The sequence below is a fragment of the Solanum stenotomum genome, chromosome 9, assembly GCF_019186545.1.
Source record: "Solanum stenotomum isolate F172 chromosome 9, ASM1918654v1, whole genome shotgun sequence".
Taxonomy (NCBI): domain Eukaryota; kingdom Viridiplantae; phylum Streptophyta; class Magnoliopsida; order Solanales; family Solanaceae; genus Solanum; species Solanum stenotomum.
In genome coordinates, this window is record NC_064290.1 from 20,814,231 (window position 1) to 20,841,435 (window position 27,205).

General features: G+C 34.9%; 2 protein-coding genes and 1 pseudogene across 2 annotated transcripts in view; 1 reads left to right on the top strand and 2 right to left on the bottom strand.

Annotated features, from left to right (window-relative positions):
- Positions 1-27,205, bottom strand: part of LOC125876682 (WD-40 repeat-containing protein MSI4-like) — a 1,104,907-nt gene that overhangs the window by 606,596 nt on the left and 471,106 nt on the right. The gene's annotated exons all lie outside the window — the stretch shown is intronic.
- On the bottom strand, positions 7,855-11,293 carry LOC125877360 (uncharacterized). Its single transcript, XM_049558678.1, has 5 exons — positions 11,162-11,293; positions 10,463-10,705; positions 10,165-10,342; positions 9,102-9,258; positions 7,855-8,404 (listed from the first exon to the last, which is right to left on the bottom strand). The coding sequence occupies exons 1-5, from the start codon at positions 11,291-11,293 to the stop codon at positions 7,855-7,857; spliced, it is 1,260 nt and encodes a 419-aa protein (XP_049414635.1).
- LOC125877361 (uncharacterized) lies at positions 21,313-26,729 on the top strand (annotated as a pseudogene).

Sequence of the window (27,205 nt, forward strand, 5' to 3'; positions counted from 1 at the left end):
TTTATTCATATGTGAGAAAACATTTCACAAATCATTGATACTTATCATAAAAACCTCCATTGTTCATAAATCATCATTTTCATAAAACATTCATAGCTTTCATAATCGTAATTCATGAATCAATATGCTTTGATCATAATTTATGTTCATAAAGACATCATAGGCATGAGTCCGTATGAAATCAATTCAAGACCATATAATTGAATCAAATTATGCATAATAAATAGGACCCATGGAGAATTGCACGAAACCCTAATGAAATAGGGTGAATTCAATTCAAGAGATTGATATTCTTTTGGGACCCAATGGATTAAAGGAATCCATTAGTGACTTCCCACATACCTTGATATCAAAGCCTATCAAAGCAAGAGAAGTAGAAGACCTTAAAGCTTGAAACTCTAGATTTTTTTCCTTGAGCTTGAGAGAGAATTTGGAGAGGTAACTCTTGAGAAAATTTGAGAATTTTAGAGAATGGGAGGGAATGGGGTACTTATGAAGAGTAAATTCAGTTACATGGGTAGTTATAGGTCCAAAATGACATAATTTAGGGGTTAGTGAGGTAGGAAATGACCAAAATACCCTTGATTTAAAACTGTTGGAGTGACCTATGATTTTGACCTACAATTTGTAAGACTTTCTAGGGACCATCTTGGTCAATCGTAGAGTCACTTACTAGGCCTAAAAATCTAAACTAGTCCTACAGTAAACCCTATGACTCTATTAGGGTTATGCAACACCCCAACTGATTTTGAAAGATGCATGATATCCATCTTACCAAACATGGTTGAAGAATTTTTATAAGTCTTCATGGATGACTTTTCCATTTTGGGAGACTCCTTCAACGAGTGCCTTAATCACCTAAGTAAAGTTCTTAAAAAAATTCGAGAAAATTATCTTGATTTTTAATTGGAAAATGTGTCACTTTATGGTGAAGAAAGACATATTTTTTGGGGAAAATATTGGAATGGAGAATCAAATTTGACAAAGCAAAGATAGAAATAATTGCAAAATCCCCCCCCCCCCGCACATCTATGTGAAAGGGTTGTTCAATCTAAAGAACATGCAAAATTTGTATTTTACAGGCATTACTTGAAGGCTTTGGTGTCACACTCCAAATCAAGGTTGCAACTACTACCATGTGCCACATTTAATGATGAGTCGACTCTTGTTGGATCACTATGCTATCAATGTCATACCAACGATTAAATCAAGAAAATAAACAAGCATATCTCGACTTAAAAGTAATTGCTAGCCAGCAAGGCCTGAGATCACCTAAACTATACTATTTTTTATGGAATTAAAGCTTTCAACGCAATATATAGTAACCCAACTAGGTTGAAGTCGAACTCCATAGACATCGTACTAGAGTTCTTTTATTATTTGATGTTGAGACTCAAATCAGTAACTATTATGCGAAATTGAGATTTTTTACTAACATCTACTAACTATTTTTAACTACTTGGATTTTATCAATAAGAAAGATGAATTAGGGTTAGAGTTCTTAGTTATCGAAATTCAAATAAATATTTTACTATTAATTCATTCATGTGTGTTCTGTGTGTAAAACTGACAAATCTATAAGTCTCTTACAAACTCTCGGTCTAATTAAGAGAATATCACCCTAAATCCTTTTCCGGCACTTGGATGTCGAATTAATTTATTCATCCATCAAAAGTATCAAGTAAACTATTTTGTCTCGAGCTTAACTTACTAGATGGTAGGTGGTAGTATTAAATCCTTGTTAATGATCCTTCTTCTTGATCTGCACTTCTATGGTCAAACAAGGCAAAATACAAACGAGTTCTTTATGACATGATCAACCATTTAAACAAAATGTTAAGTGTGAAAGGAACTTAATACACAATGATCAAACTTTCATGAAAAGATATTTATAATAACTTATCATCATCCCTACTCTAAGTTCCATAATCCTAGTTATGCGTTTAGCTACTCATAACTATCAAAAACATTAACTATAGTAAATCAAACTACAAGAGAACATGAATGTACAAGAAAGTAGTAAGATGCAGCTCTTCAAAGAGATTTTTTCTCGCTCCACAATAATCTACTAAAACTATAAAGTAAACCTTAAAAAGAAGCTAATGAATTCTCAAAATGAAGACTAAGTTGTAATCCTCTACTACTAATTATTAATCCTAAAAACATGATTTGAAGACATATATAATAATATGGTCAAAATCTTAATTCCAATTGGATTCTACTTTGACTGTGTCAAACCTAGTCCAGTAGATAGAGTGCCACAGTGCGGGGCCTATCATGTTGGGCTATGGTTCATGGTATGTGGTCTATCTCAGACTCTGCCCTCTTTTGTTGTGTCCTTAAATTTTAGCTCTTATACATGCGCGATGCGAAGCTCATCTCATAGTTTTTTCTGTAGCTATTTTTGCTCCATTTAACTCTGGCTTACTACTCTTCACGATATCATCATGTCCAGAGCCTACACCGTAGACGTGGCCGGCACTTGAGAACCATTGTTCGTCCCCAAGCGAACCCTTATCTTGGCTGGCTATAAGAAGAAGACTAACTCAAGCATACAAAAGCTTCAAAACTGAATTCACTTCAAATACTCAACTTTAAAATAATTTGAACAATACTTAATAGATAACTCTAAATAAGAATAATATATTCAACTCGCCATAAATAGGCAACTTAAGTCTTGAAAACATTTAACCAAATAAATGAACAGACTTTTGAAACTCTATTGTCTAACTATGAAGCCTCTAAATGAAAAAGATGGGAGTTGGGACAAGACCCATGACATCCTGACGAAACAGAAAAGTAAAGGAAATCCTTCGGAAGCAAGGAAGCTAACCATAGCTAACTGGAACTGTAGGTGGTACCAACAAAACGCCAGTTGATGATCCTGAATACCTATATCTGCATCATGAAACAATGCAGGCCAAATGGCTCAGTACATGAAATGTATGAGCATGTAAGGGGAATTCTAAAGCATAACATAAGCTTGAACTAGTGGAATAGAAACATATATACTTACCTATTCTCAACTCACTCAACTCAACTCGACTCAAAGAAACAAAGTTCTACTCAATGATAAGATATTCAACTCAGTGAAATAAGGCTCAACTCAGTAATAAGATACTCGACTCTTAGTACTCAACTATGGATACTCAACTCAATATAAAGCAACAATACATATATAATAGATGGAAATATTTTAAACAGTAGAAAGCAACTCAGTTTGTATGCAAGGATACAAGATAAACTCCGCTTGTATATGAAAATTCAAAGTAAACTATGTGTATATAAGAATACAAAATATCTATGTGGGAGTTTCTCTAACCGACAACCATTACTATGAGCTATGTGATGATACAACGTATTGCCGCACGCTGCCAGGGCTGTCCTAGACTTTGCTAGGTATAGAACCTACTCACTAAGCGGATCCACTAGTCTATGCTAGAAAGCATTAAGGAATCATCTAAAAAGTATCCTTTTTCTACCCATTCTGGCTACACGATTTATAAAGACTTTTAATTACTAGAACTCAAACTCGTCCCGATATCGGTGCTCAATACTACTCCCAAAATGTAACTAGCTCATATGTTTAAAAACATAACTCTTTCTATGTTTTGAGATTATTACTCAAAAATCTCTCTTAAAAGAGGTTGTACTAAAACTTCTCAAAACTCTTTTGGAAATCCCAGTTTCCTCGCGTCTTAAATGTAAAAACATTTACTCTTGGGAATACTTAGTTCCCATATATCATTTTTAAGAAAATGAACTCAGCTCTACTCTTCCTCAACTCAGTGCTCAAGTCTTTAAAGCAAGTTTTAAAACAATTTGTAAAAAATTTCTTAAAATAGGGCTCATGTTGAATTATGGACGTGACCGACTTAATTCAAGGTTTTCAATAACCATGCATAAAACTAAATACTTGGAACTCAACAACTCTAGAACTCAAGGAGTCAATGACACTACTCATCTGAAGAATATTCAACTGGAAGGGTTCATGCGAAATTATGGGCATGAACTACTCAACTCAAGGACTCATTGATACCTCTCATCTCAAGACTTCTCGACTCATACTTACTTCCTCAAAACTTAGCTCAAATCGACAGTTGGTCTCAAAGGATTCACAATTGAACTCAAAGACTTTCTTGAACTCTACTCTTAACTCTTTCTTAAATTTGAATTATGAATTATGAATTCAAGAGTTATGATTCATGATATAAGGGATATCAATAACAATATAGCAACTAGATAATCAGGAATAGAACTTATTAAAGAAACATAAACTCAAGAACTCAAAATCAACTTTTCTCAAGAATACTCAAATCTAGGGAAAGTATCCTAGATTACTCTCTTACTGATCTGAAAGTAGATGTAGGGCGTGAGGACGAACTAGTCCAACACTATGATAGCCTTACATACTTGAAAGAACAAGGTTCTTGAATAATCTTGAAGAATTTTTAAGAACTTTATTAGAAGCCTTGAAACCCTAGCTTGAAGGTAAATAATCAAGAAAACCTCTCTTGAGGTTCTTGAATTAGTTTCTTGAAATCTCTATTGCCTAGAATTATGATTGTTAGTGATTTATAATTTTATGGAGGAATTTGAGTTGAAAAGAATAGAATTCTTGGAGAAAAAGTTACTTTGAAGAAGAATCTTGAAAAAAGATTGGAGAATATTGAAAGAGATTGAAAGAATCTTTAAATGGAGTCTTCTACTTTCATTTTTCCTAAGGGTTTTGCCCTAGGATTTGAGAGAGAAGAGAACGGTGGATTAAAATATGAAAATCTGATTATTATTTTTTTAGCCTTCTATTAGTCAAGAAATTTGTTTAGAGTTTTATTGGAGGTAAAAAGAAAAAAATGACTCTTTTTAATGTTTTTCCATCGGCTAATTCATAACAACCCTGTATAGGTTACTAAAATAGTCATACTGTTTTACTCAGAAATTTGATTGATGAAATTGGTGTCATTGGAAAGTAGATTCAAATACCTTTAATTTGAAGTTGACCCAAGTAGAATCTTACATCAAAACTTTATCGATAAGGAAACTCCAAGAACACTTATCAAGAACTCATCTAGAAATTAAATTTCTCAATATTTATGGATAGATTCACAAAAGAAACTCATGATTGGCGTGTGGGTGAACAAACCCAACACTATGGAAGCTTACATACCTCAAAGTACTAGGTTCTTGGCGAAATCTTGAATTTCTTGAACGAACGCTTGAAACTTTGAGCTTTTTCTACTCTTGAATCTTCTCTCTAAAACCCTAAATTCTTTTGGTGATGAATGAAACTAATTCTAATCAGTTTAGACTCCTAAAACCTTACTAAAAATGCTTAAATCTGTTTGGGTAAGGAAAAGACCAAAATACCCCTCATATTTTTGGTTAGCTTCCCTTTAACTTGACAACCCCCTACTTCAAGCGGGCATATCTCCCTCATACAAGCTCGAAAATTAGCAAACTCAGTGGCGTTGGAAAGAGGATTCAAAGACCTTATATTTGATATCTTAGGCCACCTAACTCATCATGTACTGAAGGTTATGTTCATTTTAAGTTGACCCAAAACTTAGATGAACCTAGGAATGACTTGAATGAATTTTCTTTAATTCTTTTTGAAACTCAAGGTGTTATATCTAGTGACCTGACCTTAATACTTAAGAAATTTTAAATTCTTCGATAAAATCATACTCACCACGAAGGATGATTCGAATCTTCGTTCAAAAAAATATGGGTGTTACAATATCTCCCCCTTGGGATCATTCGTCCTCGATTAACGACTGGACTGGGTATGGAACGGGGTTACTCTTATTATCTCTGCCATACCAACTAGAATTTTCCCACATTACTATTCAGAACCAACAAAGGGCTCTCATTTCATCACGACCCAGATCACGTGATTGACACTCACACTAACCCTCCTGTGGGAGAACTATTACTATAACCCAAACTAAACAACTTAACCAAAATCTAAGGCATTAAAAGTTACGAAAGCACATTTAAATGCAGAAATCAAATAGAGTTCCCCATAAACTCCAAAAGTCTAACAACGACTAATAAAACATTGTGGGAATTATTCCCTAGAACCTGAAAGTCGATGTACCAAAACTCTAACAAGGAACCACAAGTGTAAAGATAATGGGTGCAACCCAATTAAACATGTGAATATCTAAAGTACTAATCTAAGCCCGAATAAGATGGACTGAGCAAAAGAAGAACTCATGGTAGCCTGGAAGAACTGGCTCACTTTTGAATTTGAATCGATCACTGGTCTTCTAAACGAGGTATGTCAGTAGCCAACTGAAGATGCCATATACTCAACAAAGAAAGAGCAAGTGCAGTATCAGTATACAACCACAATGTACTAGCAGGATCACACAGCTATTTCAATAAGTGGAATGTATACAAGTAATCACATCATAATAAAATAGGCATATACCAAACATATACAATATTAATCATCATTTCAGGATCAATGAACAATTCCACATTCTCAATAATTAATCTATATGACAAGTTAATGGTCCTCTCATGGAACCCATACCCAAACTATTAGTGTGTCGGATCGTGACACCCATTCCAAGTTAGTTTGTCGGATCGTGACACCAATTCCAATGTGTATGTCAGTACGTGACATCCAATCCCAGCTAGTGTTTCGAAACATGACACCCGTTCCATTCAACATGCCACAATCAAAAGGTACATTTTCATAATCATACAATCAAGTGTTGATTCATGGCATACAATCATTCATTCATACTCATTTACGATTAGTGTGATCAATAGTGCAACATTCACATACATGGGTGCATTATAATGAAGTAATTACTAACATACATCACACAACCATGAAATCACAACCATCACTTACCTCGAACAAAGTTGAACCCTCCTAAGAAACTTGATTCTTCCCTTTCCGGATTCTTTCTACTTGTTCTGGGTTTACAAACAATCAATATAATGCTAGAATCAATAAACGAGGCTTAAGTACCCGGATTACAATAAACACTATCAACCCTAGGCCAAACCCATGATCCTAATATGTAGCTAGGGCTCTTCCCACCATCCAAACGGTTCCAAAACTCTCCCCCAACAATAGTTACACATGAATTTACATTCTACGGATCGAAAAATGGATTCGAGGAGCAAAACCTTACATTTAGCTTCAAGAATGGTGAAAAACTATCAAGAAGTTGCCTTGGTTTGTCTCCTAACTCTTAAGAACGAAGTTTGCAGAATAATGACATTTTTAGGGTTTATTTCTAACTTAATTTGTGACTGGCCCGCTATGGCAGACCCATCCCGCCACAGTGGCCCCGTCCTGGCGGTAATAATCCTGCCCTAGCGGCTTGCACAGAAAAACTGAGTCGATTTAAGAGTTTTAAACCCCCATTTCACAATACACATTCATCCCATGACACTCAAAAACTACCCGTTCATGCTAAGATCAGTTGCGGGAGTTCTACTCACCCGAATTCGATTTCGTAAAGTCGTACGGATTCCTTAACGTCTTAGAGATCCACTCTTGTAATAAAAATCATAATTAGATCACTCATTTGCTACTAGATCTTCCTAGAACTCACTGACTTTGATTTCGTCCAAATCTGGACTTATCTAGGAAATTTCAAGTTACTACCAAAAAGTTTTCCAGCCTAAAATTTTTCCCCGTTGGCTTTTCTGTAACGGCGGGAACAAGTCATTACAATAGATACGAATTTACCTATCACACATCCCCGAGTGACAATGGAAAATGGGCTAAAATAAGGGTAGAGTAGTACATGAATTGACGAACAACTTAAGATATTTGTCTCGCATGTCATTCTCGGTTTCCCAAGTAGCTTCATCAAGTGGATGATGCTTCTATTGAACTTTCACGGACTGAATCACTTTGGTCCTCAACTTTCGGACATCATGATAAAAAATTTCAATTGGTTCCTCCTCACACTGAAAGTCTTTGTCTAGCAACACTGAGTCCCATTTTATAATGTAGTCCCTGTCACCATGATATCTCTTCAACATGGACACATGAAATACCAGATGAGCTCCTGATAGGTTAGGAGATAAAGCCAATGTATACGCTATTGGTCCTACACAGTCGAGAATTTCTAATGGTCCAATGTATCTAGGACTAAGCTTGCCCTTCTTATCGAATATCATCATCCCTTTCATGGGTGACACCTTAAGAAGCACATTCTCACCAATCTGAAATGTCATGTCTCTTACCTTATGGTCTGCATACTTTTTTTGTCTATTCTGGGGTGCCAAAAGTTTAGCTTGAATACTCTTCAGTTTATCTTGAGCATCCTTTACTAATTCAACCCCCAAAGGTTTCATGTCTCTAGTCTCAAACCATCCTATGGGTGATCTACCTCCCCTCCCATAAAATGCCTCGAATGGCGCCATATCGATGCTGCAGTGGTAACTTTTTTTATAGGAGAACTCACATAGAGGTAGGAACTTATCCCAATGTCCTCCAAAGTCAATCACACACGCTCTCAACATGTCCTCTAACACTTGGATAGTTTTCTCCAATTGCACGTCCATCTACGGATGAAAAGCTGCACTAAAAGTGAGTTGTGTGCCTAATTCATCATGTAATTTCCTTTAAAACTTGGATGTGAACTGCGTACCACGGTCTTAGATGATAGAAAGGGGCACCCCATGCAACCTCACTATCTCTTTCACATAAACCTTAGCCAATTGATGTGCATTATAGTCTATTCTGACAAGAATAAAATGGGCTGACTTAGTCAATCTATCCACCACTACTCAGATAGAATCAAACTTCCCTAAAGTCTTGCAAAAGACCAACTATGAAATCTATAGCTATCATTTCCCATTTCCATTTCGGAATTTACATTCTATGAAGAAAACCTGCAGGCCATTGATGCTTATATTTTACTTATTGGAAATTTTGTCACTTAGCCACAAACTTCGATATATCATTCTTCATTCCCGACCACAAATATAGTTGCTTCAAGTCTCGGTACATCTTGATCACACCCGAATGAATAGAATACCGCTAACCATGAGATTTTATCAACAAATTTTGAATCAAGTCATCTACTCGAGGGACAGAAATCCTTCCTTTAAAACTGAGCACACACCCCGCGTCAAGAACCATATCTTGTGCCTTACCAGACACTGTCTTCTTTCTAAGCTCCTTCAAATTCTCTTCCTCAAACTGTTTGGCCTTGATCTCCTCAATGAACGTGGCCCTTACCTCAATGCTAGCTAATCGCCACCTTTCTCTGAGATGCCCAACTGCATGAACTTAGATTCCAAGGTTTGAATTTCCTTAGCCAAAAATCGCTTGGACACACTCAAGTAAGCTAGACTACCCATACTCACCGCCTTCCGGCTTAGTGCGTCTGCCACTACATTAGCCTTACCCGAATGATATTGGATGGTCACATCATAATCCTTGAGTAACTCCATCGACCTTCGCGGTCTAAAATTCAGATCCTTTTAAGTGAACACATGTTGTAGACTATAATGATCAGTAAACACCTCACATTTGACACTATAGAGGTAATGCCGCCAGATCTTAAGAGCAAATATCATTGTTGCCAACTCTAAATCATGTGTTGGGTAATTCCTTTCATGCACCTTCAACTGTCGCGATGCATAAGCTATAACATTCCCAGCCTGCATTAACACAGCACCCAAACCTGAACGGGAAGCATCACAATAAACAATAAAAATTTTACCCTCCACCAATAGTGCTGGAATAGGTGTTGTGGTCAAAAGAGTCTTGAGCTTTTGAAAGCTCTCATCGATTTTTTGGTCCATTTGAATGGCACCTCTTTTTTGGTTAACTTCGTCAGATGCGTACCAACAGAATCAATGTTCTTCACAAATCGACGATAGTAGATAGCGAGCCCCACAAAACTCCTAACTTCAATCATAGAGCTAGGGCGAACCCAATTCTTAACCGCTTCAATCTTTTGGGGATCTACCATTACCCTTTCCCTTGAAACTACATGCCCCAAAAAGGCAACCGAAGTCAACCAAAATTCACACTTAGAAAATTTCCGCATACACTTTTTTTCTCAAGAACATCCAGAACAATACGAATATGGTCGTCATGCACTTCCTCACATTTCGAATAGACCAAAATGTCATAAATAAATACTATCACAAACGAATCAAGGAATGGTATGAACACACCATTCATCAAACTCATGAAAGCTACAGGCGCATTTGTCAACCCGAATGACACAACTAGAAACTCATAGTGCCCATAGCGGGTTCTAAATGCCATCTTGGGTACATCTTCAGGACTAATCTTTAACTCATGGTAACCAGACCTTAGATCAATCTTAGAGAAAATTGATGTACCTTGCAACTGGTCAAAAAGATCATCTATTCGAGGCAATGGGTACTTGTTTTGAATGGTGACTCTATTCAATTGTTGGTAGTCTATGCACATCCTCATACTGCCATTTTTTTTCTTAACAAACAAGACAGGAGCACCCCACGGGGAAGCAGTAGTACAGATAAAACCTTTATCACGAAGTTCTTGGATTTGAGCCTTAAGCTCTCTCAATTCTACTGAGTCCATGCGATACGGAGAGATGGAAATGGGGCGGGTACCAGGTTCCAAATCAATGTAGAAATCTATATATCTATCTGAAGGCATACCAACTAAATCTGTAGGAAACACTTCTCTAAATTCTGACACCACAGGAATAGACTCAACCTGAACATCCTAAATATGAGCCAAATAAGACAAACAACCCTGCCCCACTAGTTTCCTAGCCTGAATGGAGGATATGATCTTAGTTGGCTTAGTCTTTTACAGACTTAGTGTTACAATTAAGCACAATATAATATGGGGACAACCAAGTCATGCCTAAAATTATATCAAAGTCAATCATATCCAAAATCACCAAATCATCCCAAGTCTGAAAACCCATAAACAAGATAAGACAAGCACGATAGACATGGGTGACTATAACAGACTATCAAACTGGGGTAGAAACATGAATGGGGGCATCAAGTATATCACAAATCATATCAAATCCCAAGGCAAACTGAACGAACACATAAGAATAAGTAGAACCCGGATAAAATAACACATTATCCATCAAATCACACACAAGAATAGTACGTGTGATCATTGCATCAGACGCCTCCACCTCGCTCTTGCCCGAAAAGGCATTACAGTAAGCCTTGTCATCATGACAGGTGACTTCTCTACCTGACTGCACTGTACCTCTGCCTGCATTACCATTTCCCTAACCTCCATGGCCTCGCTGATTTCCACCTCGCCTACCTTGTGGACATCCTCGACCATTATTACCATTGCCCGCGGGTACCACTGTTCTAGTCTGCTACTGTGCGTAATCCAACATGCGCGGGTGGGGACAATCTCTCCTTATATGCCCAGCTTCTCCATAATTATAACAAGTGCTATCGAAAGATGACCTGCTGTCCGTCTAATGTTCGGCTCCCTGGCTATCCTGAAACAAATTCTAAGGTGAAGTTCTTGAGTAATTACATGTAGAAGTGGGCATAACGGATTGAATTGGCCGGGCTACAAGTGTCATCCTCCCTGAACCTCTGGAGTAAGATTCGTGAAAGTTACATGTATTCTTAGCTTTCTTAGCCAAAGCCTTAGCCTGCCCATCACGTCTAACTCATTCTACCTTTTTCACAAAATCAGTCACCTCATTAAAGCTTTTTCCTGTAGAGGTCATATGAACGGACAATACCTGCAACTCAGAATTTAGTCCCTTAACAAATAGATGGATCTTCTCTTCCTAAGTGTTCACCAATTGCATAGCATATTTAGACAAAACATGTAACTTAGCCTCATAAGCAGCCATAGACATACCACCCTGCTCCAAAGCCATGAACTTATCCTTCTTACGATCTCTCAAAGTCCAGGGCACATACTTCTCCAAGAACAGAGCATGAAATTGGATCTAAGTGTGTGGGGTAAAGTTGAAGATCTGCACTCCACATAAGCTCTCTACCACTACTTAGCCTCACCTTGAAGTTGAAAAGCCACAAACTCTACTCCATGTTGAAGGACAATTCCCAACTTATGAAGCCTTTCATAACAATCTAGAATGAACTCATAGGCATCCTCACTCTCGGAACCATGTAACACATATGGTTTCAATTTCAAGAACTTAGTCAACATCTCGTGTTCGTTACCAGTCATAACAGGACACAACAAAGGATGGAAGAAAGCATCAGTACCTACAGTTCCACTCATCTTGGGAACAGTGATAGCAATAGAGGGATTGGCGAGAGCTTGAGTTGCTTGAACTGCGGGACGAATTCCAGGACCAACCAATCCTTTCAGGAAAGACATAATCAGTTAAGCTAACACTGGGTCTAAGGGAGGAATACATGTAGTCTCAGCTTGCACCTCTTCCTCTTTCCCAACATCCTCATCATTTTCAACCTCAACATTCTCATCTATATCTTCATGATGCGCAGGAGGATTCTCATTTTTGAGAACATTCTCAACCGGATCTCCACCCCTAGCGGGTGCTACCCTTCCTCTGCCCCTGCCCCTTGCTCGCCCTCTACCCCTACCTCGACCGCAACCTCTTATTACAAATTCCTCACCTAGATCATTGGTGGGAGCTACAGGCCTGACACCGTTGAACCTAGTGTTAACCATCTGTGGAAAGAAGAGTGAAGGAGGTTAGATACCAATTCGGATCGCCAGATACAAATTGCAATCAAGTTATAGCATGAAAGGAGACAAGAGAAAATAGAGAATTTTCCTAAAGTCCTATAGCCTCTCAAAGAAAAGTACAGACGTCTTTGTACCATTCTGCAAGACTCTACTAGACTCGATTTAGTACACCGAGATCAATGAACCAAAGGCTTTGATACCAACTTTATCATGACCCAGACCGTCGTGATTGGCACCTACATTAACCATTCGGTGGGAGAACCATTACTACAACCCAAACTAAAAAATTTAACCAAAAACTAAGGCATTTAAAGTTACGAAAGCACGTTTAAATGCAGAAATCAAATAGAGTTCCCATAAACTCTAAAAGTCTAACAACTACTAACAAAACATTGCAGAAATTATTCCCTAAAACTTGAAAGTCAATGTACCAAAACTCTAACAAGGAACCATAAGTCTAAAGATAATAGGTACAACCTAATTAAACATGTGAATATTTAAAGTACTAATTTAAGTCTGAATAAGATGGACTGAGAAAAATGAGTACTCATGGTAGCCTGGAAGAACTTGCTCACCCTTGAATTTGAATCGATCACTGGTCTTCTAAACGAGGTCTATCAATAGCCGTCTGAAGATGCCCGGTACTCAACAAAGAAAGAGCAAGTGTTGTATCAGTACACAACCACAGTGTACTAGTAGGATCACGCGGCTATTTCAATAAGTTGAGCATATACAAGTAATCACATCATAATAAAACAGGCTTATACTGAACATATACAATATCATTCATCATTTCAGGATTAATGAACAATTCCACATTCTCAATAATTAATCTATATGACAAGTTAATGGTCCTCTCATGAAACCCATACCCAAACTGTTAGTGTGCCGGATCGTGACACCCGTTCCAAGTTAGTGTGTCAGATCGTGATACTCGTTCCAATGTGTATGTCAGTACATGACATCCAATCCCAGTTAGTGTGTCTGAATGTGACACCCGTTCCATTCAACATGCCACAATCACAATCACAAGGTACATTCTCATAATCATACAATTAAGTGTTGATTCATGGCATACAACCAATCATTCATACTCATTTACGGTTAGTGTGATCAATAGTGAAACATTCACATACATACGTGCATTATAATGAAGTAATTACTAACATACATCGCACAACCATGAAATCACAACCATTACCTACCTCGAACAAAGCTTGAACCCTTTTAAGAAACTTGATTCTTCCCATTCCAGATTTTTTCCTCTTGTTCTTGGTCTACAAACAATCAATATAATGCGAGGATCAATAAACGAGTCCTAATTAACTAGATTACAATCAACACTATCAACCCTAGGCCAAACCCATAATCCTAAAATGCAGCTAGGGCTTTTTCCCACCATCCAAACAGTTCCAAAACCCTTCCCTAACAATAATTACTCATGAATTTACATTCTACGGATCGAAAAATAGATTCGGGGAGTAAAAACCTTACCTTTAGCTTAAAGAATGGTGAAAAATTATCAAGAAGTTACCCTGGTTCGTCTCCTAACTCTTAAGGCCTATTTAAGAGTTTCAAATCCCCATTTCACAACACATCTTCATCCCATGACACTTAGAAACTACACGATCACGCTAATATCAGTTTTGAGAGTTCTACTCACACAAATTCAATTTTGTAAAGTCGTACAGGTTCCTTAACGTCTTAGTTATCCACTGATGTAACCAAATTCATAATTAGATCTCTCATTATCTACCAGATCTTACTAGAACTCACTAACTCCAACATCATTCAAATTTGGACTAGGCTAGGAAATTTCAAGTTACTACCAAAATATTTTTTGGCCCAAAAAATTTCCTCGTTGTCTTTCTGTAACGATGGGAATATGTCGTTACATATTTAGCTATTTATCATAGTAAAACCTCATTCTCTTCTTCCTCCTTGTTTATAACCTTAGACAGAATTATAACACCATCATTATCACGATAAGATCATTAACCTTCTCTTTCTAACATTACTTCGTTACTAAAAGGACCTTTGAAAAGATATCTCCCATACTCTTTTTAACTCATACTATCTTATTCTCAACACTTGACTTGATTTCAAATCTTATCATCTCCCCCTAAGGTATCTCTAACTGGTCTACATCCTCTGTTACTCTAACACTCGGGAGAAGCTTATCTCATGACTATCGAACTCTCCATAACCACGTACTAATACTTCTTTCTAAGGTGTTTCTGTTAACCTCTTCTGATTACATACCCTCTCGATTCACCTCGTAATGCTCTTTTTACTCTTGTGACTTAGCCACACTTCACTACCCTTGTCAAGAGGTTTAGGGTATCTCACTTGTACCACTCATATTTATTGCAACTAATCACCTCAATTTCTCACCTACTTTATGTCAAGTCTTCTAGATCAAATCTCAAGACTAACATCATCACCCTATTGTTGCCATCATTTTTTCAAGACACTCATCTCAAATTCAAGCTTAATGTTTATTACTAAACCCGAATATCAATATGATTATTCGCTTACTATACTAACTTACAACTACTGGATACAATTTAGAAACACTCGTCCACTAGGAACTTATGACAAGTAGTCAATCCTTACCTCTCAGTCTCCATACTCACAAATTATCACCATATTCGACTTCACAACTTAAGTACTACTTACTCATTTACCGTGCATTATCTCTTAAATAGTTCTATCATCTTCTGAATACCATGGGGTTTCCCCCTTCAAAATTCATAAGCCTAGCTTGGGTATACCACCTCATGAATACTCTGCTCGATTATTCAACATATGAATTTAGTCTTCTCTAACACGATGGCACATTGACATCAACTCTATTATAGTTAAAAAAATATATACTCTATCTCATCATGACTAGTAATTATTCTTCTTTCTTCTATCTAGAACTCTCTACAATATTATTATTCCTTATTTTAATATTAAGGGAAACTCATCACTTATAACTGACTGGGTGCATGATTACAATTACATAATCTGCCCCATCAATATCCCATTTCCTTAGATTACTAAACCTCTACATACTTTCCTCTAATTTTGGGCACTTTTACTACTACTGCTCATAATATCGTAATTCATTATATCTTTTAGGGTGAAAATAATACCCAAGCTCTAAATATATAATCCTCTTAAAAGTCTCAGGTGAATAAGGTTTAGGGAAGAGTGTACAACTCGCTTTTAGCTCAAATGCACGATTCATATGAACATGAGTGCATTCCTATGAAATCAACACTTAACTCACTCATGGGCTTCTCTCAATCCCCTTTTGAGTCTCATGATGTCCTCAATACTCTTGCTAAGAGAAACTCATCGATAAAGGACTGACTTTTCTTTTCAACCAGCTCTAGTATGATGGGTAGTCGAATTAATCTGAGAAATGCACTAGTATGAATAAATCTCTATGACATAGCTCTATTGCACGATTAAGAGTAAGAAAAAAGTGAGATAGTTCCTAAATGTTGCAATTATAGATGTGGCGCGCTTTACATCGATAACTAGGACTCAACAGACACGACTTCATAGACACCCTAGGACTCTTGAACTCTGTGCTCTGATACCAAGTTTGTCACGCCCTTATCCAACACCCTCGATGCGGCCGGCACTCTAGAACCATTGTTGGTCCCCAAGCGAACCCTTATCCTGGTTGGCTACAAGCGGAAGACTAACTCAAGCATATAAAAGCTTCAAAACTGAATTCACTTCAAATACTCAACTTTAAAATAATCTAAACAATACTGAATAGATAACTCTAAATAAGAATAATATATTCAACTAGCCATAAATAAGCAACTTAAGTTTTGAAAACATTTAACAAAATAAATGAATATATTTCTGAAACTCTAATGTCTATCTATGAAGCCTCTAAATGACAAAGATGGGAGTCGGGAAAAGGCCCATGACATCCTAACAAAACTGAAAACTAAATGAAAAACCCTCCGGAAGCAAGAAGGCTCACCATAGCTAACTGGAACTGTAAGGGGTACCAACGAAACGCCTGTTGATGATTCTGAATACCTATATTTGCATCATGAAATAATACAGGCCAAATGGCTCATTACGTGGAATGTACGAGCATGTAAGGTGAATTCTAAAGCATAACATAAGCTTGAACTGGTGGAATAGAAATATATATACTTACCTCTTCTCAACTCACTCAACACAACTAGACTAAAAGAAAAATAGTTCAAATCAATGATAAGATATTCAACTCAATGAAATAAGGCTCAACTCAATAATAAGATACTCAACTCTGGGTACTCAACTCTGGATACTCAACTCAATATAAAGCAACAATACATATGCATTATATGGAAAGATTTTAAGCAGTAAAAAGCAACTCAGTTTGTATGCAAGAATACAAGATAGACTTTGCTTGTATATGAAAATTCAAAGTAAACTATGTGTATATAAGAATACAAAATATCTCTGTGGAAGATTCTCTAACCGACAACCCTCACTATAAGTTATATGATGATACAGCGTCTTGCCGCACGATGCCAAGTTAGTCCTATACATTGTCGGGGTATAGTACCTACTTACTAAGTGGATCCACTAGTCTATGCTAAAAAGCATTAAGGAATCATCTAAAAAGTATTACCCTTTTTTACCCATGTTGGCTACATGGTTTGGAGACTTTGAATTATCTTAACTCAAACTCGTCCCCATATCGGTGCTCAATACTACTCCCAAAATTTAACTATCTCATATGTTTAAAAGCATAACTCTTTCTGTGTTTTGAGATTATTACTCAAAAATCTTTCTCTTAAAAGAGATGGTACAAAAACTGCTCAAAACTCATTTGGAAATCTTAGTTTCATCTCATTTTAAATGTAAAAACATTTACTCATGGGAATACTTAGTTCCTATATATCATTTTTAAGAAAATGAACTCAGCTCTACTCTTCGTCAACTCAATGCTCAAGTCTTTAAAATAAGTTTTAAAACAGTTTGTAAAAAAACACTTCTTAAAATAGGGTTCATGCCGAATTATGGACATGAACGACTCAATTCAAGGTTTTCAAAAACCATGCATAAAACTTAATACTTGGAACTCAACATCTCCAGAACTCAAGGATTCAATGACACTGCTCATCTGAAGAATGCTCAACTCGGAAGGTTCATGCGGAATTATAGGAATGAACTACTCAACTCAAGGACTCAATGATACCTCTCATCTCAAGACTTCTCGACTCATACTTACTTCCTCAAAACTTAGCTCAAATCGACAGTTGATCTCAAAGGATTCACAATTGAACTCAAAGACTTTCTCAAACTCTACTCTTAACTCTTTCTTGAATTTGAACTATGAATTCAAGAGTTATGATTCGTGATATGAAGGATCTCAATAACAATATAGAAATTTGATATTAGGAATAGAACTTTTAAAAGAAATATGAACTCGAGAATACAAAATCAACCTATCTCAAGAATACTCAAATCTAGGGAAAGTATCCTAGATTATTACTCTCTTACTGATCTGAAAGTAGATGTAGGGCATGCGGATGAACTAGTCCAACACTATGATATCCTTACATACCTGAAAGAATAAGGGTATTGAAGAATCTTGAAGAAGAACTTGATTAGAAGCCTTGAAACCCTAGCTTGAAGGTAAACAATCAAGAAAACCTTTCTTAAGATTCTTGAATTAGTTTCTTCAAATCTCTATGGCCAAGAATTATGATTATTAGAGATTCATAATTGTATGGAGGAATTTGAGTTGAAAAGAATAGATTTCTTGGAGAAAAACTTACCTTGAAGAAGTATCTTGAAAAAAAATTAGAAGAATCTTGAATGGATTCTTCTACTTTGATTTATCTTGAGGGTTTTGCCCTAGGGTTTGAGGGAGAAGAGAATGATCGATTAAAATATGAAATCTAGTTGTTTTGAGCCTTTTATTAGTCAAAAAATTCATTTAGGGTTTTCTTGGAGATAAAAAGACAAAAATGACTCATTTTAATATTTTCCGTCGGCTAATTTGTAACAGCTCTGTATAGGTTACTAAAATAGTCATAACTTTTACTCAGAAATTGGATTGTCACGAAATTGGTGGCTTTGGAAAATAGATTCAAATATCTTTAATTTTATAGGTTATGTCTCACGTAACTCTTTATATTCTAAGAGATATGGTTATTTAAAGTTAATCCAAGTATAATCTTACGTCAAAACTTAATCGATAAGCAAACTTCAAGAACACTTATCAAGTACTCATCAAGAAATTAAATTGATCAATATTTATGGATAGATTCACAAAAGAAACTCATGATTGGCATGTGGGTGAACAAACCCGACACTATGGAAGCTTACATACCTCAAAGAACTAGGTTCTTGGAGAAATCTTGAATTTCTTGAACAAACGCTTGAAACTTTAAACTTTTTCTCCTCTTGCATCTTCTCTTTAAAACCCTGAATGCTTTTGGGGATGAATGAAACTTATTCTAATCAGTTTAGACTCCTAAAACCTTACTAAAAATGCTTAAATCCGGTTGGGTAAGGAAAAGACCAAAATAACCCTCATATTTTCAGGTAGCTTTCCTTAATTGGGCAGCCCGACTTCAAACGGGCTTATCTCCCTCATACGAGCTCAAGTGTTTCTTTTGACATAACTTTTTTTCTTTTAAATATTTTGAATTATTATTTATTACAACTTATAAGACTTTTTATATAATTCAAATTTGTAAATTTATTTTAAAATCACAAAATTTTCATGTTGATATTCAATCAAAAGTAAAAAAAAATATAAACTCTTGAAATTCTAATCGTGCCACAAGTTCGTAGGAACTTACTAAAAAGGCTAGGTTTTACCTGGTGGGGTTGTTGTCCCTTTTGCCTCGGAGAGTGAGTGGCAATTTGCGCTCCGCAGTGGCACTCCAACAAAGAAAAAAATACGAACGAGTCCTACACATCACATAACTTTTGGTCAAACAGAACTCTAATTTCAACTTCAACTTTAAAATATTCAAATAAAAATATATTTTCATGATCAAACGCCTACATAATTACTAATGCTCATGCTTGATAGTCTTGTATGTGATTAGAGTTGTCACAATAGCCAAAGAAACAAATTTAATAAATTAAGATAAATTAATCATAACTATAATTTACTTTTTGGGAAAAAAAAAAGTCGATGAGAACGTATATGTGGATTAACGGATTTTTTTGATAGAATTTAATCAAAATAAAGTTAAAAAGCACATACAAAAAGAACAGCGAAAATATAGACATTGTACCTTAAAAGTTGAAACTCTAATCTCGAAACTCTCAAATTAAAGTGTATAATATTGATTAGTTTCTCTCAACTCTCAAGGTATACCTACATATATATATATATATATATATATATATATATATATATAAGTGAAAGTATGCATATTGTGTATGTAAACAAAAGGACAAGAAGGAAAAATACTAAATGTAGAGCCATAAACTATAATCCAGAAAGTATAAGTATATTGTATAAAAGGCAACTAATTAATTGTAATATCTCGACTAGAGGTATACGAGTCAAACCATAAAATCAATTAATTGAACTGAGAACTAAGTCAAACTGAAGAAAAAAAATGGACTTGTAGTTTGATTTGGCATTGAGAAAAAAACTGACCACTCTTTATTTGATTTGATACTGACATAAAAAAGAAGTTAAATTAATCCAAAACAAACTGACATAATATATAATTTTATGTTTTTATATATAAAATAATATCCATTATAAATTTTTTGTTAATATATTTTAAATTAGTTTATGCATTTCAACGTTTAGATATGTTATTTCTGTTGAAGGAAAGTGACTTTTCGTTCGAAAGAAATAGGTTCTTTACCTATGAATTTTAAGAATCAATAAATTAATATAACTATCAGGAAAAAAGAAAATTAATTAGTGAAAATGAAAAGAAAATTTGTCCAATCAAATACTAAGTAAAATTTGAAATCGAGTGAGCCATGATGATGACGACACGCGGGAGTCTCTCTTCTCAATCCTTTAATAGCTAGGGTGAGTATTTTTACTCAAAAATACAAAAGGCATCCTCTTCACCTCCACAATGGGGAAGAACTGATTTTTATTTTCTGTTCAACTTATTTTCTTCCAATTTCCGATTTCCATTACTTCTCATACTTAAAGCTTAGCCTTTAGTGAAACCCAATAAACCCCTATATGAATGAGGAATGACTATATTATGAAAATATGCATAAAAATATTGTGTGATATAAAAATAAGAATTTATCACATATGGATAAGCATGTTTTCCTATGAACTCTTATTGTTAACATAAATTAGGTAAACTTGGTAAATTAACTCAATACCTTTGAAATGTCGAGTTTTTACTTATACCTAGATAACATATGCCACACAAACAATCCTTAACCCTTCTTGGTTCTCACTATTGTGTTCATTTCAGTCATGAACACTAAATAATATCATTAGTGTGTAGAGAACTGGTCTTACACAATTTTTATGAGTTTTCTCTCTGAATTCACTTTCAATTATAAGCAACAAAGTAGTTTTTTCATATACAAACCAATGATATTTTTCTTTTGTTTTCTTCCTCTTTATTCAGATTCCTCTTAGTTGTGTTTGTTACAATAACTTTTCAAGGAACATGTTCATTATAGAATGATAATATAAATTTATGGGTATTTTTATTAGTTTTTAGAACTTGTGGGTATAACTATATTTCTTTAAAAGTTTAAATATTTCTCAAAAAATCTATAGTCATACGCGTAAAAAATATGTGTCTTAATTTTAGCATTAATTACTTATTGTCCAAATCATTTACAAAAATCTATTACTCCTATTATTCCATATTAATTAATTTGTGAGGCAATCCGCACTAAATAAGAAAAATATTCAAGGACATAATTTAAATCATATTTTCCACTATTACCCTTTGTAAGATTATAATATAATTTTGTAAGTAGTGCAACTTATCTCCTATAAATATAAAACTTCATCAAAGGAAAGGACAAATATGAAAAAAAATGTAAACATCCATCTTGAAGTTTTATAGAAAATATATTATATAAAGTTTCATTAAATGAAAGAGTAAATATGGAAAAAACTTTAAACATTCATTTTAAACTTTGAACAATGAAATAGCCCTCAAAAATTCAATTACTGCAGAATATAGGGAGTACTAAGTAATTAATTGGGATATTTTAGTAAAATGGTCATGTCTAGAGATTATCGAAATTCAAATAACAAATAAAAGTGGGTGAAAAAAAAAATTGTAGCAAAACATACGAGTTGTGTGTTGTGTTAGACCATTTCAGACCTTCTTTTCTTTGTTTGTCTGTGTGCCGCCTTGGAGCTCAAACGGAACCAAACAACATTCATCAGGCACACATGGTAAAATTCTACTCATTTACCCCATATCTAATGTTTATGTGATTCTGCACTTGTTTTTTTATGGCAAAGGCAGATAATCTTTTTGGAATGATGATTAGCATTGGGATTAAGTATCTTTTTCCTGTTTAATTGGAAATATAAAAGGAAAAGTTGTAAATGTGGAGTGTTTAATTTTTTTGAATGTGTTTCATTTAATTCTACTTTATAGCAGAATATTTTGGATTTCTGATTCTAGATTGAGTTTTAATCATAGGATATCTAGTAAAAATATATATTATAAAAATTGATAATTGTTGTTTCTTCAAATTGAATTTGTGCAAAATATCCTTATAGTTCAAGGATAGAAAAATTTCAATACTTATTAAGTAATTTAGATTAATACTCTATTAAATAACATTTCAAGGATAGACAAAGTTTGATACTTAGATTATATGCCTCCTCCCAGAACACATATGACCCTTACAACAATCCAATTTCATTCTTGAGTCTCATTTTTTTCTAACAAACACTTGATAATCTTACCTGATGGGTGGTGTCATCACTCAACCATTGCAAATCTTTCTCATCAATTACTCATTTGACACATATGGACTTCAACATCAATTGGAACTTATTGCTTTAAGCTCAATAGCACGATCAAGGGTAGAAACCACTCTTTTACAAACCTAATGTTTATGTCCGTGTAGCCTCTCAATCATATATGTGATCGTCAACAAACCCTAGTTCTTTGATACCACTTATAAACTTGATAGGTACATAGAAGCGAAAGGTAAATAATCTCATAAAACATTGAGTAATTCATTAAGTGAAAAGTAAAAATAAAAATATATAACATCATAAAAAACTTATGTGAGGATACATTAGGAATTTTACACGATAAAACATGACATGAGTATGGTATAGATGGAACTTCTAAGTCGCACATGAGACAAGACCCTTACAATACCCAAAAACATACAAAAAAATGTCACTTCATAAGCAAAAGTTCCTCAATGATATATAAGACTCACAACAACCAATAGAATGAGTGAAGTGCCTAGAGAGGATCAGCGCCTCCCTGAGAGTTCATATGTGGATCACAAAATGAAGCAGTACTCACATGATGACCTGAACCCAATTATAAAAGAATATAAGTTGTACTAGCACCAACTTATTGCTATATTAAAGTACAAACCAAATTTCTTGTCATGTATTAAAGTGCTTCTTAAGGAGGAGCACTGAACGTGTTTTAGTCTGGATAAGATATAAGAATATTCTAGGAAAATAATTTTTTTCCTATCTGTAGTTTACAGATAATACTTGGAATGAAGTGGATATAAGTTTGTTGCAAAAGAGGGATTTATTACATATATAAGGATGTAAGATGAATGAACATGAAAACATGATTTTGTTGATTATGACTTACCTTGTGTAATAGCTGACATTTTCTTTCCTCATTGTTTATTTTGTTGATATGGTAATGTTGATTCTGAATTTCTTGTCTTCTGTTATGAACTTGCATGAAAAATTTTGTGAAATTTGTGGTGATATAGATATTCAAGAAGCAATTATTACCTGCTATAAATGTAAAAATGTTGACGTGCACCAGTAAGTTCTCTATCTCTAAAATTTTAGCATGTAAAGATAGTAAGATGAGCTGAAAGTCATTTTACTCTCTTATTTGTGCTTGCTTCATCACCTCTTGTCATATATATATGTTCTTTGTAAACCTCAAATATTGTCCCAGTCCCAATGCCATTTCTAAGGGAGAAGTTGATCTTTTCACACAACGGGATGTTCCTCTTGAAGGAAATAACTAAATAGATTATCAGCTTTGCTTTTCTTTTTCTTTTTTTGGAATCTTTAATAGGTATCAAATGTGGAGTAGAACTAAAATCCTAAATGGAAGTAATATTACCTCCTAGGGAGAGTAAGGAATTTTCCTTTTTTGTTTTTCTAAGTATTTATATTGAATCCCGACTAATTTTAGATTTGCATCGTGTAGGTCACAGTACCTCCTACAAATGATTTTTCTATACTCATGTCGGGCTATTATTGTATATTGGGTTTCACCTAAAGAGTACATTGCTTCTTTCATTAGCATGTTGTGGCACTTAATTCTCTTAAACACTACTTGTATCTTTTATAAATACATAGTCTTCTTCCTACTCTAAAAAATTCTGCTTTTCTCTTCCTATCAGAAATTGTGTGTCAGGCTATTATGTTAATGCACTAGTTGATTGGTGTTGTAAAGAATGTGATATTGGCTAAGGAATTATGTATTCATCACATGGACTAGAAATTGTGCAATTCAAGGAATCCTCTGCAATGATTTGTCAGAGTATTTTGCAACCAAGGTAACATAGTAAGTTTCCTCGTGGGAGTGTGAATCATACTAACTGGGAAAGTGAGATATCTACCTGTTGAAGAAGCACTTGGTCTTCGATTAGGCATCGAGAAATATGGATCTCCACTGATAAATATTGTCTCCTCAAGAGTTGTGCCAATCGAATCCATGGAAATCATGACTCAAGGACATTTTAGCAATCCTAGTGTTCAAATTTCAAATTTACTTCGTGAGAAGAGTGCAGTGCAGCGGTCTTTAGGATCAATAGGATACACAAAACCTCAAAATATTCAAAATGCCAAAATCTCTAAACAGAGCCAAAAAATAGTACAATTATCTAAAGGTTAAGTTCTCATCAACATCTTTTGTATTCATTAATTGGTTTAATTTGTCCTCTTCTTATACCTCTCTCCTTCAGAAATTTCATTTTCTATCATTTACTTATGTACTTTCATTCAACTGATGTAACATATTTTTAGGTCCAGCTGGTTCTACCATTCTAGAGCATAGGAGTCCCACTGTTATGAATGAGAGTCGGATAAAGAATTCCTTTATGGCACACCCTTGTGATCCTGCTCTAGTTCTTTCCTGAAGAAAGTACCCTTCATGAATGCACATTAATTTCTAACATAGTTTAACGTAGGGTAAACTGACTTCCAAAATTTCAAATTCAGCAAAACAGCCTTTTGTAAATTTCTCCCTACTTACCTTGTGACTTTTTTTAAATCCCCCCTTGTGTGATGCCAGGTGGCCCAGAAAATTAGTTGGAGTGCAAGCAAGCTCTAGGGACGCCATTAGTATAAGTAAAAAGATGAATAGGGGATAGTAAAATATATGCCTAACTATGGGAAAGAGTTCTACCCATAAGTAGTTGCGATTTGTCACATAATGATAATCTGAATAGATACTGGTTAGTGAGACTGTAGTAAACTTGATTAACATTATAGATTAAATCCTTGAGGACTTGAAGCTATTGCCAGGTATGTCATTGTATTATGGACCATCTGATTTTTTTCAAGTATGGGAAACATGAAACTGTTGGTCTGTTGGTTATATGGGAGCTATATATTGTTTATTTTCTAAGAAATTCCAGTTCTGCAACTTAATATGATGTAGCGTGCCAAATTATGTGGAACTTTCTATTTATTTCTTTTGACTAAGAAATTGCTTCATGTATTTATTTTTTTGTCCTTGAAACTAGAATATGCCTTTCTTTATGAGTCAAAAAATAGAGAAGTTTCACTTTGATTATATATATATATATACACACATACGCGCGCGCGCACACACACATATATATACATATATGTAAGAATATCTTTTTTTTACTTGAAGAATTCACACCACTCAACAGGAATACAGGTTCGCTTTCCTATAATAATTAGTCCTTATCTTATTTGCATTTTAGGGGAAGTTTTGACATCTTAGGTGCACTGGAACATGCACCTGAGATATTCAATAATTTTATCGAGGCTCATCCTCCTTGCAGAGTTCGACGTAAGGTGTATGAGTTCTCAGGACTATTGCCCGATACTCTTAAACTTGAACTAGTTCAGCGTGGGGATATCTAGCCAAGTTTATTCAACAATCATTGTCCGGGTAAAGAAGACATAGGATTGTATTTCTTTGCAAGTGGGAGAGACAGGTTAGCTTCTACCCTATATATCTATCTGAAAAGGAATACGGGTTGCAAAGTAGAAGTGCGCCCTTGCCCAAGAATATTTTTATCAGAAATTAATTTGCATTTCTCATTATATGTAGGTCTGAGATATATATTACCCTGGTGGAGTTCATGCGTACCAAGGATTTGGTGATGAGAACTCTTATCAATGATGTTGAGTTGTTTATACTAGCATCCACAACCCAGTGCAGTGATTCCCAAACTACATTTATAATCTCTATGTTCTTTTCTCATTTTCTTATTCCCTTTCATGAATTTTTAGGTAATATGTATATTCAGTTATTCTATGTAGAAGATCAATTTTCCTTTCTATCCATAAGATTATTCCTTTTTTAGTTGGCAATACTTGTTTGGTTCCGTTTGAATATAAATGCTTTAATGTGGTAAGTCATCAGGCCAATCTGTAGAAGTTCTGATTGTAAATTGGGGGTTGAAAAATATGTAACTTCAATTGTTTTATCTGTAGCTGTGTGCCTTGAATGTAAGTTCAAATTCAAGAGCTTCATATCACCCTATGTATGTTCTTGTAGGATGGAACAGTGAACACTTCCTGTGGGGATTATTTTACCGCACGGGACAAAACACAGATGGATGTGCTGAAGGAGGCAGCAACAAAGTGATTGATATGGAGATAGACATGATAGCTGGAGAAGATGTAGGAACGCTGGACATTGTGCTCCACTCATGGTCGTAGATCTATTCACAACGAGTTTTCTTCATTCAGTTCTATCTTCTTCTTTCTATTTTAATTCGGCTACTTCTGTCTAACTATATGCGTACAAATTCTATCTCAATCGTATCTTTTGTTTATATCATCCGACTCTAGTGTTAGACTCCTTGTACTATTTGTTACAAACACAAATCAACAATTATATTTTATGGTCTATATGTGAGTACTGAGGGTGTGTTTGGTATGAAGGAAAATGTTTTCCATGGAAAATGTTTTCCTAGAAAATGTTTTCCTGGAAAACAAGTTGATTTTTGACTTATTTTCTCATGTTTGGTTGGTGAGTAGAAAATATTTTCCGGAAAAGATTTTTAGTGTTTGATTTATGAATGATTTTTTTTTTTAGAAATATCTTTTATTTTTACTAGGGTAGAAAATAATTTTTGAAATTGAAAATATTTATTAAAAACAAACTTAAATTTTTTTGGGGGTGGGGTGGGGGG

Coding starts and splice junctions, on each gene's coding strand:
- LOC125877360 (XM_049558678.1), bottom strand. CDS start 11,293: ATGGTCGAGGATGTCCACAAGGTAGGCGAGGTGGAAATCAGCGAGGCC. Junction 10,706..11,161: donor TCATGATGACAAGGCTTACT/GTAATGCCTTTT, acceptor GCTCATATTTAG/GATGTTCAGGTTGAGTCTAT. Junction 10,343..10,462: donor CTTCCCCGTGGGGTGCTCCT/GTCTTGTTTGTT, acceptor CTTTTTGACCAG/TTGCAAGGTACATCAATTTT.